This window comes from Zeus faber, assembly GCF_960531495.2.
Source record: "Zeus faber genome assembly, chromosome: 6".
NCBI classification, from domain to species: domain Eukaryota; kingdom Metazoa; phylum Chordata; class Actinopteri; order Zeiformes; family Zeidae; genus Zeus; species Zeus faber.
In genome coordinates this window covers 11,905,284-11,926,405 of record NC_137201.1, presented here as the reverse complement: position 1 = coordinate 11,926,405, position 21,122 = coordinate 11,905,284, and the positions used below count along the sequence as shown (strand labels likewise).

General features: G+C 45.1%; 1 protein-coding gene across 1 annotated transcript; it reads right to left on the bottom strand.

Annotated features, from left to right (window-relative positions):
* Nucleotides 1–380: 380 nt before the first annotated feature.
* On the bottom strand, nt 381–20,837 carry n4bp1 (nedd4 binding protein 1; the record flags this gene model as incomplete). The annotated part of the gene is made up of 12 exons (XM_080001946.1): nt 381–2,666; nt 3,385–3,477; nt 4,005–4,112; nt 5,378–5,474; nt 5,578–5,708; nt 9,659–9,894; nt 12,896–13,234; nt 15,390–15,771; nt 16,012–16,535; nt 17,076–17,249; nt 17,807–18,034; nt 20,508–20,837. The coding sequence occupies 12 exons, from the start codon at nt 20,835–20,837 to the stop codon at nt 2,312–2,314; spliced, it is 2,997 nt and encodes a 998-aa protein (XP_079858072.1). The 3' UTR covers nt 381–2,311.
* Nucleotides 20,838–21,122: the final 285 nt, after the last annotated feature.

The window sequence follows — 21,122 nt, the reverse complement described above, 5'->3', positions numbered from 1 at the left end:
CCTGCATTCTGCCAAATTAAATCTGCCGCTGATGCAAGGTGCAGATGGTCGGATGGCAGGTGAGGACATCTGGAAGCCACACACACAGAAACACACACACACACACACACAAAAGCATCTAAGAGTTTGTAGATGTACACACTGCCCCCTGGCGGAAGAACTGGGCAACTGTTCTATTTTTACACTGGAGTTCGTTGGTTAAAGCAATTGTCCTGAACAACTTAAATGGTCATGATAAACCTAAATCCCAAACCGTTTGAGCCTTCTCTTGAGCTGTATTTTGGACCCATACTTCGCACATGTTCAGTGGTTTCCAGTTGGTTGGAATATTCAGACCTTCCTCATGAAAAAGTGCTTTATTTAAAAAAAAAAAAAAAAAAAAAAAAAAAAAAAGGTTCTTTATTGAACACCCTACACTTTAAACATTAAATATCTTCCCGTCCTTTCATCATTCTGTTTTTTTTTTTTTGGACTCATTCATTTTGACTGAATTGTCTGTTTTTGATCTTTCTGGTAAACTCATTCAAAAGGTACGGCAAATATAGAAATATCTGAAATATAAATGTATCTATTCAGGATGGCCTGTAAACCGGTATCCCGACCACATTGAATGACTGCACTAGTCATCCTCGTGAGTTTTCAAATGAGCTTTAATCAACTATTGCTATGGTTACTAGCCATGGTAAAGACTGACGGAAAACACATCGTCTACCTTGGTTTTGTAAAGACATGCAACAACAAAAAAAAACAAAAAAACAATGCCATAACTGGCTGCTGTAATTTTGAAATGTCTTCCCCCACATACATAAAACTCTATGTGCACTTTGGCCAAGAAAAGAAGAAGCTTGTACATATGAAAAAGTACATGAACGATTCGATAACAACAGGAAACAAGTGAACAAAACAAACCAAATAAATCCTCCGCCAATCTTTACAACGACAATATGTCAATTATAAAGTTTTTCTCTCTCTTTTTTTTTTTTTCTTTTATCTTTGTTTTATTATTTTAAAAAGGAGAGGAAATGACACTACATTAGAAAAAATAAGCACATAATATGACAGTGTGTATGTGGGGAGGGGGGGGTTCGCCAGTTCTCCAGTTGTGAAAAAACAATACAAGCAAATACAAGCTGTGTGTAGATTTCTTAAACCAATGACACTCACCACACTTGTAATTGAGTTTATTTCTAAATTAGAGAGCAGTGAAACTACGAGTCGTCATTTCCAAATAATTGGGAAGGTTCAATTAAAAAAAATAATGATAATAAAAAAAAAAAAAAAAAGACCAAATGCTGAATCGAGGGCAAAATGGAAACCCTTGTAGTGTGAGTTCCACCCTAAAACAGGTGGAGACACAGTCTGCCTGGAGAGCTGGGACCGGAAATAACAACGGTGATAAAAAAAAACAATAGCAGGGATCATCCTGGATTAATGATCCAAATGTGTTTTGTTCTCACTCAAAACGGCGGGAATCCACCTTTTTCGGCTTTGAACGGTTGCTCCCGTCGATAAAACACATCTCAAGTTTCGTTGGGTGAAATCTGATGGAACCGATTCGTTGGAACGATAGCGGTTTTCCAAGCTGTAAACGAAAAAAACAAAAAAAAAAAGATTCCTTTTTGAGGAGCTACTTTGTAGAAACAGTGAAAGGTCCAAGTCGTCGCTTCAACTTTTAAATGGCGCCTGCCCCGATATGACGGAACTTCCAAACCTCGAAAAAAAAAAAAAAAAGAGAATAATAACCTTGAGGTTAACTACTCTGCATTTTAATTCTGCTGCAGACAGACGTTTTGCTCCAAAATAAAAAAAAAATGGAACCAAGGTGTCACCAAGCGCATCGAAGGTCGGAGGTCGGAGGTCGCGGACAAACAGAGTTTCTCCGAACGGGCAAAGGCCAGAGCCCAACTCAGCGCTCGCCGCGTTTGTCCTTCGGGGAGGTGAGATTTTTGCTGAATCCTGTGAGGACGTCGTTCGTTGGGCGCCAGAGTCGCAGAGTGTCGTCGAATGGAGTGCAAACAGGAGAGAAAGAGAAGGAAGGAAGGGATAAGCAAATCATTACGTAGTCCCCAACAAATAGTTTTTTTGTTTGTTTTTTTTGTGTTTTTTTTTTTTTCTTTCCTTTTTGAAAATAGCAGCTTGTTGATGATCAGAGTCTTCAAAGAGGGAAAAACAAAAGTCTCTTCCGGGCAGATCCTTTTTTTTCAATGCCAACAATGGCGGGAGTTGGAAAATAGACATATGTATAAGATATAGATCTATAGATTTATAGATATATATCCATATATTCATAGAGCTTTTAGTCCCCGGTCCTTCAGCCCAGCAGCAGCCCCGACAGGGCGTTCAGGTCCCTCATGTAGGGGTTGTCGCTCAGGATGCGGTCGATGCGCTGCTTCTGGTCGGGGAAGATGTCGTACAGCTTCCTCTTCAGCTCCGACGTCTCCCCCGCCGAGCGCTGGGGCGGGGGGGCCGGCGAGGGGGAGGGGGAGCGGCGCGGCGGGTGCCACTCCGGGGCGAACGGGGGCCGCGGGGGGAGGTGCGAGGGGGGCGGCCGCGGCAGGGAGGACGGGGCCCACGGGGCCGAATGGGCGGCCGGGACGTAGGCCGGCTGCTGGGACGAGGGCCGGAAGTCCGGGGGCCGGACGGGCGGCGGGGTGAAGGTCGCCCGCCTGGAGGGGCGGACAGAGAGAGTCGGGCGGTGAGTTGGTTTACCTTTTCTAACCCCGGACACGCACCCTAGTTACCATCCATAAGGGAGGTTCAATGCCAGCAGAACGATTGGTTTGTCGCCAACGACTCCTTCGTAGTGAATGGCTAGAGAGTGGAGGCGTCACTCCGGGAAAAGAATGAATCTTCGACTCAAAAAATGAAAATAATTACTGAGGACTATATCGAGGGCAAAACAAAGCCATTTGTCGTCAATCATATTGAAAGTTTCTGATTTACACATTCCGCCAAAATAATTACTTTTGACGGAAGTAAATCTTTTTTTTTGCGACACTTTGCATTTCAGGCTAAATAAACATTCTGGGATCCACGGTTGGTACTCTTCAGCCTGAGCAAATCGTTTTGACAGAATTAAATGATTCTTTTGAGAGGACTCTTGTTTTCTTTTGGTTTACCAAGTGGGTGGAACCTTTCATCACCAGCCAACAGCAATAGTTACGACTGCCATTGGCTGGGCCTCATTGTTTTTTGAAATTCCAAATTTTGCTTATTAGGTCTACAAATGTAGGCTACTGAAACGTTGCAGTTGTTATCATGTCATTTGTTAATAGCATCATTTATTTTTCAAAAGGAATACAGCATTACAGTGTAAGCACATCAGCGCAATTCCTTAAGTACATTTCGGTACCAAAGATACAAAAGATATACATAAGAACATACTTGCGCAGGAAGACGTCTAAGAGAGGTCCGTGTTTCCCTAGTGGGTCGTCTGGGATCATGAAGTGGTCCTCCACAAACGTAAACTGGAGTAACCTTGAGGCGAACCATTCAATAAATTACCCATTTCAATCATTGTCAATAAAGCTTTCTACAATTTGTACGGCATCCATAGAATCTGGTCATGAAAAATACGTTTCCATTATCAACAACCAGCAGCAAAGAACAGAAAACAATCCACAGACTATGTGTTCAGTGTTCACTCAGAGTGGCTGCAGTTGAATTTTAGGAGCTCTGTTGAGGGAAACCAGAGATGTTTACATGCAATGAATGAATTAATTCACTGCAAAAAATTAATGTCGTGTTGTGAAAAGAGAGCGCATGTGAAGTGGGACAAGTTGTGGTCTGACTAAAGGCAAGAAAGAGGTTCTGCCCCTGCCATGCAACAGTCCACCACTAGAGGGCGAAAGCAGCTCATCAGTGGTAACAACAGTATGGTTCCATGACGCCGTTCCCCAGTAGAAAAAAAAACAACAACAACAATAACTACTAGTCTGTGCGGTAATAACTTTGTTTCTAAAGATCAGAAATAGTTTATCCTTTATATAAAAAGAGTAACAAACCTCTCCTGGATGATCCTCCGCCAGGCGCTCGACGTGTCCACAAAGTCCCTCAGGTTGTCGTTGGTTACGATGACGCCGTCTGTCTTCTCAGCGAGGTGGAGCAGGAACCTGGAGGGAGGACGGGAGGAGGGAGGGAGGGAAAGAAAGAAACAAGCGAGAGGGGGAGGGGGAAAGAAAGGAAGGAAAAAAGACAAGAGGAAAGAAAGAAAGGAGGGAGTGATGAAAGAAAGGGAAGGAGGGAGGGCAGAAAGAAATAAAGAAGGGGGGGGGGGGGTGAAGAAACAGAGAGGGAGGGAAGAAAGATTAACACAACAAGGGACTTCATCACGTGTCCACATGCAGGGCTCCAGACTAACTTTTTCCACTGGTAGCACTGGTGCTCCCTACTTAAGATTTTAGGAGCACCAGCACAACATTTTAGGACACTGAGATCGACATGCGACGCAACAGGTTTCCCCCCCCCCCATCTCCACTGTATTACTGATAAATGCTTTGGTAATAATTACACAATTTACAAAAATGACAATGTGCTGTTTTATTTTTAAAGGAAAAAAGTCACAAAGTGGTGTTTTAGATCGGTGCTATTTTCGAGATTTTTTACGAACTAAATTCATTTGTCCTGAATTACTTTACATACACTTTTCACATGTTAACAAATAACTGAGAGGTCGTTTGAAATGGACCTTTTCGGTGGTGAATACTACTTACGACCCGCCTCTTTAATCTGATTGGCTAAGCGACTATAATGTGACATTGACGAGCACCGCTGCTGTTGGGCTCCAGTCGCACGGAAGAGGAAAGCGGCGGCGCATCATACAGAGGATTTCAAGCGGTGCACTCTAAACATTAATCTAAGTGCTGGTATGTGGTGGTTTCGGAGCACCGAGGGCGGATATTTCAATCGGCAGCTCGGGGATGGCACCGAAATGAGGCACTGAAATCTGCGTTGCTATTTGGTTTGGTAGATATCAATCATATAGCAACCGGTGACATAATGGTACTGGGTCCATTGCATGTCTGTGTGTGTGTGTGTGTGTGTGTGTGTGTGTGTGTGTGTGTGTGTGTGTGTAAGATTCACCGGCTCTACAATGAAATACCATTTTACCCATTTTAAATAGTTAAAAAAAAAAAAAAAAGGTAATAGAAAGTCAATATGTGGCGGTCAATGTTGATAATGTGGACACTGCGAGAGCCTCAGCTCTCTATCTCACTCACTCACTCACTCACTCACTCACTCACACACTCACTCACACACACACTCACACACACACTCACACACACACTCACACACCAATTCTCGCTGCCTCCTAGAGTTTGACATGACACACGTGGTTGTGCACGTGGTTGTGCGCGTGGTTGTGCACACTCCCCACCTGTCGTCGTGCGAAGAGATCCTCTGGCCACACACCTCTCTGGAGGGCGTGAAGGAGAGCAGCCTCAGGTCCTCCAGCTGATTCAGAAAGTGTTGCTCTGGAGAAGAAACAAACGGAAAAAAAAAAAGAAAAGGGACACCATTCAGATCGGTGCACGTGAACAGACAGCGGGGCGGGCAGCGGCCAGCACGCGCACCTACCCGTCGTGAGGCGGTCTCTCTTCTGACGCCACTGGGGCACGAACACGGTGATCTCCCGGTGGCCGCGCTTCCAGAAGGCCTCCACCGCCAGCGCGATGCCGCGGCAGGAGAAGAAGCGGTGCAGCCCGTGGCTGGAGGGACGAGAAGGTGGGAACTATTTATTAGCACGAGGAACCGAACATCTGCTTTGTTTAGTCGACGTCACGCGCTTGTTAAAAACTAAGACAAACTGAATGTTTCAGTACATTGAACAGTAATTTAAAAGGAATGTATGACATCAGAGCAAAACCCTCGTTTTTAAATAGAACTCGATGAATGATTGTGTTGAATAATGGGTCAAATCTCCTTCTCATCATAAATCTAGACTAGGGTGGAGCAAAAAAAGAAATAAATGTTGCAATCACTTAAGCATTTCTGAACTTGTAATACTGATATTTTTTGGAAGTAATGCAACAGCGTCCCACTTCAATTAAAATGACTCTTAGGTTTTTTCCTCCACACATATGAGCAATGTGATCAGGTCAAGGCTCTTAAGGCTGGGTGTTGGCAGCTTGTCTGCAGAACACACCAACATGTTTTAGCAGGTAACACAATGGCTCTCATGGCCAGCATGATTAGCCCAGCAGGATTTTAGGCCCTAATGTGCCGAGGAGGTTGTCATCGTATTCTCAGCCGTCTCATCGATATCAGATTGAACAGATACGGAATCAAACCGGGAAACCCTTTCACTGAAATCGATGGTGAGATCCTAACCAATACCCAGGCCCAATGTAGAGCAAAGAGTACAACAGGATGTGCCATAAGGCCATGTCTTAATCCCATCACAAGAGCATAATATTGAATGATCACTCAGCTCAACTGTCACACCACACAATTTTATAACCCAGAGTTCCAAGCAGTATGACTAACATTGTTTTCCAGCAAGAGAAGAAGACACACACACACACACAAAAAAAAAAAAAAAAAAAAAAAAAAAAAAAAAAACAGCGTTACGAAAGTAAACAAAACAATCCTGCGGCTTGTTTGTGTGTTTACCACGGAGCTAGACCCAGCTCGCTCTCGGTGACGTGCAGGGAACGCCAGACGCACGTCAGCCCACCAGCAGCACAGCAAGCAGGTTGCTAGGACGGGCAACCGCACACAGCAACACAATCCAAAACAAGAACATATTGCAGATCCGCCTCATTGTGCTTCTAGTTCTAGTTCCCTGAGAGCAGTTGGGCTGACCAAACAGGAAGCTGCAAGCCGCAGGCCTATCGCCTCGTACAGATCGACTGCCGATATCCGAGGCGATGTCAACAGCGCGCCAGCGCAGCCATGTTTGATGCAAATACATTGTGGTTCCTTGGGTCCCGCTGCATCGCCTGTGCCCGGTGAGAAAAAAAAACAAAACAAAAAAAAAACCCCCACACTGAGCCGCAGTGAAGGGTCCATGGAGGACTCTGACGTCTGGCGGTACAAGCTGTGCGGCACAAGCTGTGCATGACCGCCCAGGTTGACGTAGCCTTTACTCACTCAAAAAAAAAAAAAAAAAAAAAAATAAGGGGAAACTAAACAAACGAAAGCATCCTTTGTCAGCACGATTTGTGGAGACTGGCATTTGAGCTTTATAAAGTACGCTCATGTGATGACGCTAGTCGAAAGTTCCCAATAAATAAATAAATAATATAATAAAATATTTTGTTCCTGGAACAATCGACCTCCAAAAACCATTACTTCCTGAAAATGACACTTTAGGGCAGGGCAGTGCTGTCAATACAGCAGAGTAGGGGTCACATCTTCTGGTGGGAGTCTCTCCACAGGAATATGTGTTTATAAAATGCGACAGTACAGCACAGGTGCAGAGGAAAAAAAAAAGTATAAATAAAAATTAAAAAAGACACTTGAGTTTCCACTGGGGGTTTGAATGCGGAGTGAGATTTGCATAAGGGTAGACAGAGCACACAGTTTGGGGCTGTGCTCGGGGCTGCTATGCAAAGCCGAGGGAAGTTCCGCTGAGAAGCAGGAAGAGATGATGCCACCAAGAAGTGAGAGTCCCTGAACACCTGCTATTGAAACATGAGCCTCTCTCACAGGAAGAAAATACTGCGACGGACGCACCGCACAAAGACTGGAAGGTTTTGCTCGTTTTCTTGGTCTAGTTTGCCGTTCTTCGTCCAACATACAATTACACCTGTTGATTTTTCGCCTATTTCTCTTTGGGGGTTTTGGGGAGTTCTTCCTTGTGTCGTCAATCTACTCTTTCAATGTGAGCCTGTGAAGGTATTGGAGAGTGATAAATGGTTTTAAATATAGGTGGTTTGGGGGTGGGGGGCATAAATCATTATGTTGCCAGCCAATGGACGAAGCTTTAACTTCAGTTGGGAAGCAAAACAATGAGTAAGGTTAAAAGAAAAAAAAAAAAAAAAGTACTTTGTGGATTAATAAAGGCTTAAATGAGGTATGACTGGAATTATTCATGAGCTTCATTTTAAATTCTTCCACAGAACATATTACACGCCCCTTTGTCCTCGTGAAATGTTCCTCAATTCCTCAAAGTTTTGTTTTTAAGTACTAGCACTGTGACAAACCTCATGATAACCATCACAAGTACTATAGGTACTATTATGATCTAATTCAATCTCTCTGGGATAAGGCCCATTTTCACATTCAGAAAATCACTCACACCTAGGTTATATTTACCGTAGCATGATAGCAATGTGCTTTTTGACTCTGACTCTGTTCGCCATTTTGGAATATCGGGTCTCCTCTGTGGTTTTATGCTGAAAACCTTGATCGGTTGAATAAAGATCCAGGAGGGATTGAATCAACCTATCATGTTTTTCCACTGTCTAAAGTGCTCTGTGATGTAAAGAAGTGCATATCATGATGCTAGATATCCCTCTTTCACCCATTTTGTCATTGACCTTGTGTCGAGGTTAGTTTTTGTGTCTTTATTTTGCCGTACCAGCTCTTTATAAAAAAACAATAAATATCAAAAAAAGAAATAAGAGGAGTGACCGATGACCACCACTATGCCAGTTACGCAAGGAGCCATAAACACAGAGTCCTAAGTAGAAGTAGCGAGCAGAACATTCTGTGGTATGACTCTTAAGAGTCTTCTCACCAGCGATTGGGCTTCCCAGTGCTCGCTTACTTCTGGTAAGAATGAACGAGGAACAAAGGGAAGGCGGGGGGAGGGAGGGAGGGAGGGAGGTGGAGAATGTGGAAGGAAGCGATTGTGAAAACGAGAGGTCTTGAAAAGGTCGGTTACAACACAGGACAGCGCCGCGAAAATGAGTCAAGCTCCTCGGTATCCCTGCTCAACGTTCTGCGCAGAAAAACCAGCCCACGTCCAAGAGAACCCAACCCCAAAAAAGCAAGCGTGCTTGAGCCGTTATCCATCATCAACGATCGTGAACCGTGCATTCAGACAACAGCAACAACCAGCTCTGTTTTCGACTTGAGGGACTATGGAACCGTCTCACCACAAGGCACAATATCTTAAAGTACAGCAAGCTGCGAACTGCACAGCTAATAGTTAAACTGTCATTTGAAAGTGAACTTAGGTTATTTAGCAACAGAGCTTTGCCTAAAAAAACGGTACAAGACATAAGGGGATCGCCTGGGGGGATATAAACAGAAAGAAAAATGGATGGATTTGGCAAATCAATTCTGTACTCCAAGTTTTTCAAGAGGCTTAGAATTTCTCATTCAGGTGCAACATTATTAATCAGTAAAAACAAATGAAGTGTAGCTCATGACAAATTCCAACAATGCAAACTCAGTATCAGTTTGGGGGGTGATGGTGGAAAAGAATAAAACTTCCAAAGCAGAACATTTTGAGGCTTCAAGATTTGACTTGGCACGCAGAAACCCCCCCCCCCAAAAAAAACAAAAAAAAAAACTACACTCCCGGAAGGTATTGCTGAATGAGCCATTTAGTAGTTCTTAAAAATTCCCTAAATTAACTACTTGTCACAGTTATGAAACATCAGTTACTGTGAATGACACACACACACAGACACACAAAGACACACACAGACACACACAGACACACACACACACACACACAAACACAAACACAAACACAAACACTCACGCCATGGCCACGTTGCTGCCATCTATGATGATGTGTCGGAGCTCCGGCAGGCCTGGCTCGTTGGGCAGCGTCAGCGCGAAGGGCGTCCTCAGCGACTGTTGGAACCGGGCGAGGCCCGTGACCGGGCCGATGAGTGGGTCGCTGGCCGGGGGGACCCTGGCTCCACCCCCTTGGAACCCCGTGTGGCCGATGGTCTGGTAGGGGGAAGCCGAGGACCAGGAGCTGTGCTCGGGCACCTGGAAAGACAGGAGGAGGACGATGAGGAGGAGAGCTCAGGTGAGCTGCTGTGACGAGGATTTTTTACTGGAAGTCAGACCGTAATTGTCTGTTAATTTCCTAGAATTTTCAGGACTTAATTTAACCTTCCTTCCTGGAACAGTTGAAGTGTTTTTTTATTACTTCTGTTAAATGTACAAATATAAGGGGTTATCAGCCAAGCCTTCTAAAAATACTTTTTAAATCCAAAGGATTTTTCAAGAAATTCAAGGATTTTCAACTATTTTTAAGCACTATTTTTCCATTTAAAAAGGTTCCTATTATGCAAAACTCACTTTTCCAGTGCTTGTACACATAAATTTGGGTTGAACTGTGAAAAAAGACGCTGTCTGTTTCAGAAACCATCAAACGTCCTCAAACGAGCCGTTCAGCTTCGCTGCCCTGATCGATGTCACAGAGGGAGTGATTCGAATTAGAACTCCACCCGTCTGAGTAACTCAAACAAATCTTTTAAAAGAAAGAGGAATTAATACTAACTGTCTGCAGATGATGGAAATGTAAGTATTTAAAAGTTATTTCTGCTTTGTGTTTCATTCCAAAAAAAAAAAAAAATGATTGAAAAAAGGATGCGGTACATCAACTGGAGGCTGCGGTGCGCAATCCTCTGTGCGTTTCTCCAAACAAAACCAATAAAAATAGTGAGGTCCGATCCCCAGGTCTGAGAGTCTCGGTGCCGCGTCTCCTAAATTTTTAAATGACGCCTTTGAGTGAAGATTCAGCAACTGGATTGCTTATTTTTCGACTCAAATTTGTTCAGAAACAGATTTTGGTGGACTGATAAGGTGAAATCAGTGAGTGTTACAGAGAAAATACAACCGAACACGGAAGCCATGCTCAAACATAATTGCCTCACAGAATCCTGAACTTGTGCTCAAAACCCATTGACTCCTGCTACCAAAAAACAGCCCGTTTTTGGAACAGGATGGTACAGAGGTATGTTAGAATGCATTATCTGAGTGGTATTTTCAGCAACATTGTCAGAACATACAGTGCATCACAGATTGCTGCATATCCACCGTTGACAAAGGCCACATGAGCATCAGAACTGGACCATGGAGCAATGGAAGAAGGTGGCCCGATCTATTGAATCGGGTTTTCTTCTACATCATGTGGATGGCCAAGGTTAGGGTCCGATCTGATCGAGCATCTTTGGGATGTGCTGGAACAACGAGCCCGATCCACAGGGGCCCCACCTCAAAATCTACAGGATTTAAAGGATCTGCTGCTAACGTCTTGGTGCCAGATACCACAGGACACCTTCAGAGGTTTTCTGGAGTCCATGCTTCGATGGGTCAGAGCTGTTTCGGCGGCACGAGGGGGAGCTACACAATATTAGCGTTTATTAGTCGCGGTTTGAACGTAGTGGCTGGTCAGTCTCTATGTCTATTATTTATATTAGCATTTCTATTATTAATCGAATTAATCCATCACAGACCCTCTCCTGGACCACCTGAAGTCTGCCTACAGAGCCAACAGGTCTGAAGACAATGCAGTAAACTTGGCCCTCCACTTCATCCTCCAGCACCTGGACTTCTCAGGAACCTACGCCAGGATCCTGTTTGTGGAATTCAGTGCTCCCTTCAACACAATCACCCCGGCTCTTCTGCAGGACAAGCTCTCCCAGCCGAGCGTGCCTGACTCCAGCTGCGGGTGGATCACAGACTTCCTGTCTGACCGGAGGCAGCTCGTGAAGCTGGGAAAACACGTCTCTGACTCCCCGACCATCAGCACCGGTTCTAATCTCGAATCTTGAATCCCCTCAAGGCTGCCTTCTTTCTCCTCTGCTCTTCTCCCTGTACACCAACAGCTGCACCTCCAGTCACCAGTCTGTCAAGCTCCTGAAATTTGCGGATGACACCACCCTCATTGGGCTCATCTCTGGTGAGGAAGAGTCCGCCCTACAGGTGGGAGCTTGACCATCTGGTGCAGCCAGAACAACCTGGAGCTCAATGCAGTGAAGACATAGGAGATGGTTGTGGACTTCAGGAAGAACATAGCCCCACTCACCCCCATCACCCTGTGTGACTCCCCAGTCGACATGGTGGAGTCCTGCCGCTTCCTGTGAACCACCATCTCCCAGGACCTCAAGTAGGAGCTGAACATCAGCTCCATCATCAAGAAAGCCCAGCAGAGAACGTACTTCCTGTGGCGGCTGAGGAAGTTCAACCTGCCAGAGACGATGATGGTGCACTTCTACACCTCCATCATTGAGTCCGCCATCATCATCATCTGCTACGCTGCTGCAACCACCAAGGACAAGGGCAGACTGCAGCGTGTCATTCGCTCCACTGAGAAGGTGATTGGCTGCAATCAGCCATCTCTCCAGGACCTGTACGCCTCCAGGACCCTGAGGCGTGCAGGTAAGACTGTGGCCAATCCCTCCCACCCCGGAGACAAACTGTTTGAAACACCTCCCTCTGGCAGGAAGCTGCGTTCCAACAAGGTCAAAAACTCTCGTCACAAGAACAGATCCTTCCCCCATAGACACTACATATTGGACTGTACATTATATTAACCTACAGTCCACAACTACCACAATGCTTTACATTAATGCATATCTTTGGACGCCCTTGTTCTCTGTATTTTTCCCCTGGTCATTTATTTTTTTGCACCTTTCTGCACTACTGTTCAGTTTTTTCACTTTAAAAAACAAATATATTGTACATATTGCACAAGTTATGCACCAACAAACCACAGCAAATTCCTTGCATGTGAAAACTTACTTGCCGAATAAAGTCTTTCGGGTTTTGATTCTGATTCAAGCACTTCAGGCTATTTTCAAGGTATGCCAGTACTTACATTTCTGAGGACGTAATTCAAGCACTTCAAGCACATCCAGGACCTGGTAAAAACCCTGACGATGTCAACGACTGATCATTGAACACTTGTTTTTCTGTGCTCTATCACCCCGATTACGCTCAACAAAGAGAATTCTATATCATATTGAACCCAATGACCTACGTTTGACGAAGCCGACAGGGAGGTGGTGGTGGCGGTGAGCCAATGGGGGGCGCTGCGGAGCGTCGTCACAGTCTCCACTTTGACGGGTCCTCCTAGGGTCTGGGTCCCGCCCCGCGCCAAGTAGTCCCTGGATGCGGCGCCTACGCCACTCCGTGCCAAGTAGTCCGTCCTCGAACCCGACTGCGTGTCCCGCTGGTCCATCTGTCCCGCCAGCCGCGGCGACGGCTTCCCCGGCGTCATGGTCTCCGAGATGATGGGGTCGTCGTCGTCTTCGATGTTTATCACCTCGTAGTTACCCGCCCCTCCCTGAGTCGTGGAGCTCCTCTTGATCGTGGTGGCCTGGGACAAAGAAAAAATTAAAAATAAATAAAGTACTTTATCCCTTTATTCTTGGGGGACAACCAAAATGAATCAGTCTTAATCCTAATACTTAGGATGCGCTTGCCTCGACGAGCGTTCGTTCACATGAGCATTTAAGACGTTCTTGACTTTATGCTTTTGAGCAAACCACAGTGCAGATCCTGCAATACCAACGAAAATGGGGGAAGATGAGGCACTGAGCCCGTCAGAATTTACTAGTTTGACAATCGAGCATCCTGCAGATTATTCTGACAAGGACAATATGATAATTATATGAATGTAAATGTTTGTTGAAGAACTGCCTCTCAAATATTCTACTTTAAAGCACAGAAGATTTACCAACTAAACAAACACCTGTCACCTGTCACCCATTGGTCAACAATTGAGGGAAAGTGACTGAGTAAGCGTTACCTTATTGGCATTTCCACTGTCTAATTTGGCGAGAAGGAGTTGCCAGTGAGCTGACGGACATAAAAGGAAGATTTTAGAGAAAACTTGGTTTCCTCTTGAAACCCAATCAATTGGTTCTTTTTAAAATGCCACATTGATCTTTGGTATTTGACACAGCATGCCAAATACATTTTTCCAGGAGGAGGGGTTAATTTATGGCCTTAAATGTTCCCAAGGATTACATTTATGCCTATTATCCTGGGCAGTGCAGCACATGCTACTGTAGTGTAACTGGTTTTGGCATAAACACATAAAAGGATGTGTGTTAGTGTTTTAAATTTCTGTTGTTATTGAACACTAAATTCTCTATCTCTGAGACACAATAAGTGGGAGGACAGAGGTGAAAGATAAGAATATAAAGACGCAGGTATGAAAAACGAGATGAGATTGTATCAGGTGACACAAGTGCCATACGGAAGTACATGACTAAGCAGAGTTTAGGGCTTGGTTTGGCAGGGTGTCAGTCCGCTCGTGAACTAAATATCTCAAGAAGGAGAACACTGCATTCATCAAACATTGTGGAATCTTGTTATAATATTTTAAAAGAGTGATCTTTCCAGAGAAGTATCAAGAAATTGTGCTGCCTAGATGGAGGGCCTTGTATAGTATAGAACACAATTTTTAAGTTGCCATGGCTGCGATTATAAAATGTTTTATGTTACACAACCGAACCAATAGGGTTGTTAACATAGGCCAAACACCACGTTCGAATATTCCTTCTGAAAAAAACGCATCGGTTTCGAATATATTAGACTATCTATTACAATTTTAAAAAGTTACAATCTGACCAACTTCCGGGCTGTGTCCGCTGGCGGGACGGCTCCTTTCTCCGGGATAATTACACGATTTGGTCCTTTTTTGTGCTCCTCCGCTCTTTATCCTTTGTTGTGAGATTTTAGAAAGCGGCCCCAAAAAATGTAGGAGAAAGAAAACAAAACAAAAACGCCTAATTAAGTGATTGTTTTAACCGAAACTCCGCCCTGCCCCCCAGTGAGACCCGGTGCTGCGTCCCGCGCTGCGGTGCGCTGCGCCGGGAACACCTGTAAGAGTCCGCACGGAGCCTCTTCCAGAATATTGCGTCTGTTTTGTTTTGAACCTTTTTTTTTTTTTTTTTTAATTGAATGAACGTAAAGCTGTCCCAGCGCCTGTCGGGACAAAAGGGAAACAGAGCACACAGAGCGGCGCTCAGACTAAGCTCATTCACTGGCGCGCACAGAGGATGTATGTGGGCATATGCGCGCAATATTTTTATAAAAAATAATACATTTCTGCTGAAACACTGCATTTTTAAAAAATGTTAATTTCCTGATTTGAACAATTTTAAGTCTTTAGGTTAAATACGCGGGTCAATATTCTACTGTGATTGAAGGTTTTTTTTTTTGTTTTTTTTACACAATTCAATGGCAAAATAAAGATGTTATTCATATCAATTAATCCATCAATTCATCTTATTCCATCGTGACAGGCCTGTCCTACAGGAAAGAGCAGTTTATATGTTGAGTGTATCCAATGTTGTGTTGGTCATACTATACAATGATGTATTGCTTGTGTTCAGTGAACAATGCAGAAGATAAGGAACTTAAAAAAAAGAAAATCGCAATATTTGTCAAAAAAAAAAAAAAAACGGCAAAATTTCATTATTTTCCCAAATTGTTCGGCCATACCGCCAAGGGGTTCTGGGTACCTGCTGAGTGCTGGTTTCACTGGCGCTGCACTGCCTCTGGTGGCCGAGGCCGTTAATGCAGCTGCCGTGCTGGCTGGGCTTAATGTTCTCCTTGGATTTACCCCAGTCTGCAAGCGCTTTGCCCAACAGCCGCTCCTTGTCCCTGCTACGGCTAACTGTGGAGGACGATAGCGCCAAGGAAGAGGAGGAGGACAAGGACGAGGAGGAGGGAGCTTCTGGGGAATGTGCAGAGTTCAGTCGTCCTCCTTTCTCCCGCCCTCTCATCCCCTGTTCCTGGAGCTTGGTTTCCTCGACGATCCTCTCCAGGACCAGGAAGGTGTCCTCCGTTTGTCCCATCTCCTTGACCACACGCTCCACCACCTCCTGCTGGTAGCCCATGGTCCTGAAGGAGACACCGGCAAAAGGAAAGTTTTCGGAACAATCCATGGCAAAGGTCCTGGCTTATCCCGAGAACAAAGAGCAAGACAGTCAGAGCTAGGGAAGTCACGATCATGAAATATTAGTCGATAAATTAGCAATTGTCTTTTCCTCGCACGAAAAAACACATAACTCCCAGGCACTCCTAGCAGCAGTATAGAAATGTATTATTAGTAGTATTATTATTGTTGAGTATGATGTTCACCTGAAAAAGTTAACCAGGCAGCGCAGGTTGGTTTCGGGGCTCACGGTCTCGCCATCCTCCAGGTAATCCTCGCTGGAGTCCAGTAAGATGGGACCCGTGACAGTGTTGGCTTTGGAGGAGGAGGAGAAGGAGGAGGAGGAGGAGGAGGAGCAGAGGGACGACGAGGCGGAGGGCGTCTTGGACCTGCTCCCTCGCCCCTCCCTTCGCTCCCTCTCCCCGTCAGGCGACTCCTCCCTCCGCTCCAGGGAGTACTGTCTCTTGGTGTTGCGGGTCTCGCTGTCGGAGGAGCGCCGCTTGTGTGAAGGCCGCGTCCCATTCAGGAGGACCGCCTCGTGCACCGGTCCGGGGCCAATGCCGCCTACTTGTCTCCCCGCTATCCCTTCCCCAAAACCTCCCGCGGCCCCCTTCTCCTCGAAGCTGGCGTCCAGGATGCGGTTGGAGAGCTCCGTCACGGGGGTGCTGCTCTGGGAGCGATCCTGCTCGGTGTCAGCCAGGGTAGGGGGCACCGCCAGGTTAGGAAAAGCCTGAACCAGAACAAAAACAAAAACAACCTTGATGCCACAACTACAGCATACGGTATATAGAGGTATAGAAACATTTTAATTCTTACGAACAAATCTCACCATGTATAAAATGTGTATGCATGGACATCTCATCGATATCGGATTGAATAGAATTGTGACGCTTTTGTATCGAAGATTCATATTATTATAGGCCCAACTCACCCTAACCATACATAGGCTCTCATAAAACAGCAAATACTGTAACACTCAACAAAAAAACCAACATCATATAATCTAATTTGTGTTTGTCTGACAAAAAAAATAAAAAATTATAAAATGCCATCAGGGTTGAGTGATGAGCCACTTCTCCCTTCACTTCCACGCCTATTGCTCTCATTTACAATGCAACATTGAAGAGCAGTGTAAATGCTGGGATGTGAGAGACCACCTTTGAGGAGCTCAACCACGTATGAGTCAGGAGTCAATTCAAAGCGTTAAAAAAAACGAGTCGGCTTTTGAAACGCAAAGTTAGAAATTGCCCTTCAAGAGGGGTGCACGGACCGGGCTTGGCGTGACGGCGCTAGTGGGGCTCTGGGCCAGGCCCAGCAGCTCCTCCTTCAGGGCGCTGGGCAGCAGCAGCAGCTCCATGGTGTACTTGTCGTGCCTCTCCTCCACAAAGGACTTGAACGCCCGTTTCACCGTCGGCTCCCTGTCGCTGGGCAGACTTCGCTTGCCCTGGACGTCGTGCGCACAGACACAGACAGACACACACAGACACACACACACAGACACACACACACACACACACACACACACACACACACACACACACACACACACACACACACACACACACACTTTTATTTAAGACTTTTTGAGGCATAGCAGACCCCATAAATTAAAATTAAAGACTGTTTAATGAGTTTTCAGGCCTTATTAACTGTATGTACATCTGATCTTAAGACATTTTAAGACTTTTTGAGGAGCTGCAGACCTCATTTATTCTAATTCAAGACTATTTATTGACTTTCAAGGCCTAATATGTGTAAAGTTGAACTTGAGCCAACCCTGGTCTCGAATGGGGAAAATGTTTATGTTCCAAATTATGTTCCAATTACCTCAAACTAACGGCCTATTGAATAAGACTAAACAATGGATTGGTACTCTCTGTTGGTCAACACTTAATGCTCAGAATTTAGAATTGGCAATATTGATGCAGCCCTAGGCTTGGTTAATAATTTACTTTAGATCCCTTATGGGACTTAAGTGTCCTAAATTGAGATTACCCTGACCTGGAAAAGTGCCACAAACTGCTGCACTCTGCTCTGGGCCATCACCACAGGTTCTGCCCGGCCCAGCAGCCGCAGGCGTCCCGGTTCGGGCACCATGACCTCGGCGCTGGTGTCCCGCAGCAGCCGGTCCAGGAAGAGGCCACGGGCGCCGGCGAAGATGCAGTGCATGTCCGCCGGGTAGCACTCCTCCTTCTGCAGCTCCGGGTCGCACAGGCCCCTCACATACTCCTGCGGATAGACAGCATCACTTCAATACTCAATACTTCAATTCTATAATATCAGACGATCGATTTGTGTCAACAAATCGATCGTTTGATCAATGTCCTTGCAGACACTGGGGGTCTCCCAGTAATTCCAAAATGCCTCAGTGGATCAATTTGTTCGGGTCACATGCCAAATTGCATGGTTAATCTTCTTGATACTGCTAAAATGATGTCTGCATGAAAATTTGAGAATTTCAAACCAGGGAAAAACTTCACATGTGCATGTGAATGGTTTCCTACAAAGTGGTAGCTTGTGATTTGTTCCTCACAGTACTCCATCTGTGCCACGTCAAATAACATTAAGCAGCAAGCCTTGGAAGTGCATGGATGTGCCGACATCGCTGATGTTGGGCCACCAAACAAAAAATGAATTCAAATACAAAACAGAATGTGATTGCGGTTCCCCCACCCATTTTAGCATTTTTTATCCGTCCAAGAGAACGAGGCCGTCCACGATCAATTAACTAGTGGACTTGTTCTCTGATATTATGTTAGAACTACGACGTGGACACTGCTCTAGTCTCTGGTTGAAAGCGCTCTGAAGTGATGCTGCTTTCACAGGCTTGGAAAACTGTAATGCGTGTCTGCAGTAATGCGTTCATGGGGACCGGGAAAACCATCGGCTACCACCATAAGCAAATTGCAGACCTTTTTACAGCATACATGTGTTTGCATCCCTGTACAGTTAACTAAAACAAAAACAAAAAAAACAAACAAAAAAACCCCCTGAAACTACAGTATATTGTGTACTTACAAAACGAACTAAAATAAAATAAAAATATACAAGAATGTCTTTAGTCTTAGTCTTTTTTCTAGTCAATTTGGTCAAATTTGTCAACATATATGGCTGTTACAATACAAAAAACAGTTCTTATCTTTGTAGACAGACAGCATTAATAATAAGCATGGCTCAGACCTCATCTGGTGGAGATCTATTTTTAAATGGAAAGATGCAAATAAGCATGTACCATTGTTAACAATGAGGTTACGAAGAGGACTGTTGAAATTCTTATAGTCTGTGTGGTGAGCATATACATGTGGGTTTAAGAGTGAGACAGAGACACAGGCCAAGTGTGATCAGGCCAAGTGTGACCTGAGGAGTTAGTGTTATAGCAGCTCTTGTCTGTCTTGACTTGTGTTTCTTCCCCTCTGGAGATTCAAATTCTGTAACATATCAGATAAAACACTAACTACAAAGAATTTTGTTTGGTTACTGTAATAAGGCGTTTAAACATTCTTTTATGTCACATTTCATTATTAAGCTGACGTAGAACTGCATAGTATCTTAATTACTCAAAATATAAGGTGGTAAACTAAAACTATAAACCATATTTTCAGTTTCGGCAACCAAAAGCTAATGACTCGTTGCCAGCCTAGCAACCACTTTTAAAAGTGAGTGCTGAGACTTGGAGCCATACTGAAATGTTCAAAAGCCAACGTGTGCCACAATCTATTCAGGGGAATCTCCTGGTCGGAGAAATGGCATGTTGAATTATCACCATTCAGGTTACTATGTCCCAATGTCTTAAGCATAACTTTGCCCGAGAGACTCAATACCAAGAACATTTAATGACTCAACGGTGACGTGGAGAGGCGTGGGGAGAGAGAGAGAGAGAGAGCGCGCGAGATGGGGAGACACACATACGGGCGTGTTCGTTTTGAAATAGAAACAAAATCTAAATATTTATCTACAACTTGCTCAGCGAAACAGCCGGCTGAGCGAGCTGGGATTTCCAGTCACTCCCTGTCACATTCTCGGCTGTGGCAATATCCAAACAGGCGGCACCGATGGAACTTTAGTCTGTACTTGAGAAGTGCATGACTGTCACGCTGTATAGGTGTATGCTGATCTCGATAGCACAATATGTAATTTCAGGATATTAGGAGGACTTTGACTTATGACTTTGTGTTTGGGAAAAAGTCATCGGAGTTGCAAAATAAACCACAATTACGAAAGTTTGGCAAAAAGCACACCCTGAATGTCTGTATACTCCAATATTTTGAAATCTGTATAAGGACCCGCAGACACCCTGTACTGAGTGTAAAACAGAATTTAAGAGATTTGAAGGACCTGCAAACACCCTGGAGGTCCTTTTATTTAACTTAAGACTATTCAACGACTTTTAAAGTTTCATATGTGTAAAATCGGAATATAAGACATTTTAAGGACGTGCTTACACCCTGGAGGGCCTTATATTGTAATTTCCGGCTATTTAATGACTTTTATGGTTAAATATTTGTAAACACTGAATTTAAGACTTTATGGGGGACCCGCAGACCTCATCAATCGAGGCCTAATATGTGTAAACCTCAACTTGAGACATTGTCAGACTTTTTAAGGAGCTGCAGGGACCCTGTGATATGTGTGAAGGCGAATCGAAGACATTTTAAGACTTTGTAAGGACCCCGTGTCAGATACACATCAGGTATAAACTCACCTTGGCCTTGGACACGTCTCCCCTGTCCCCCTTCAGCTGCAGCCAGATCTGCCGGGACGTCTTGTTCTGTCCCGTGTGGTCCAGCAGACCGATGATGGTGAACGCCACCTTGAAGACCTGCTCCACCCGCGGCTTGGCGCACTTCAGCTCCTCCTGCTTCTCCTCTGGGACCGTGAACTCGTCCACGGTGGCGGCGGGGGTTGTTGTGGCGGCGGCGGCGGCGTGGGGGGGGCCGCCCTGTCGCCGCTCGCCGGCCGGGCTACGGAGCCTGCCGGCCGGCTGCTCTGCGCACTGCAGCTCGGTGCCTCGCTTGGGCCTCGTTGTTGACATTCTGATTTTTTACAAAAAAAAAACAACAAAACCCCCCCCCCCCCCAACAATATCACCGTCGCCGTTCACAGCGGCGTTCTCAACCCTCTCCCCATTCGGTGCCGCCCGCGCGTCCTGCCCCCTCTCCCTCTCCCTCTCTCTCGACTGCTCCGGGTCTATGCGTTGTTTTATAAAGCCGCGCTGTGCGCTTTTCTCTTTTTTTTTTCCGTCTCCCCCCTTTTGAGTTTTTGCGACATAAACATTCAGGCGAACGGATCCGGAAAGTCCCAGCGATGGCGTCATCAA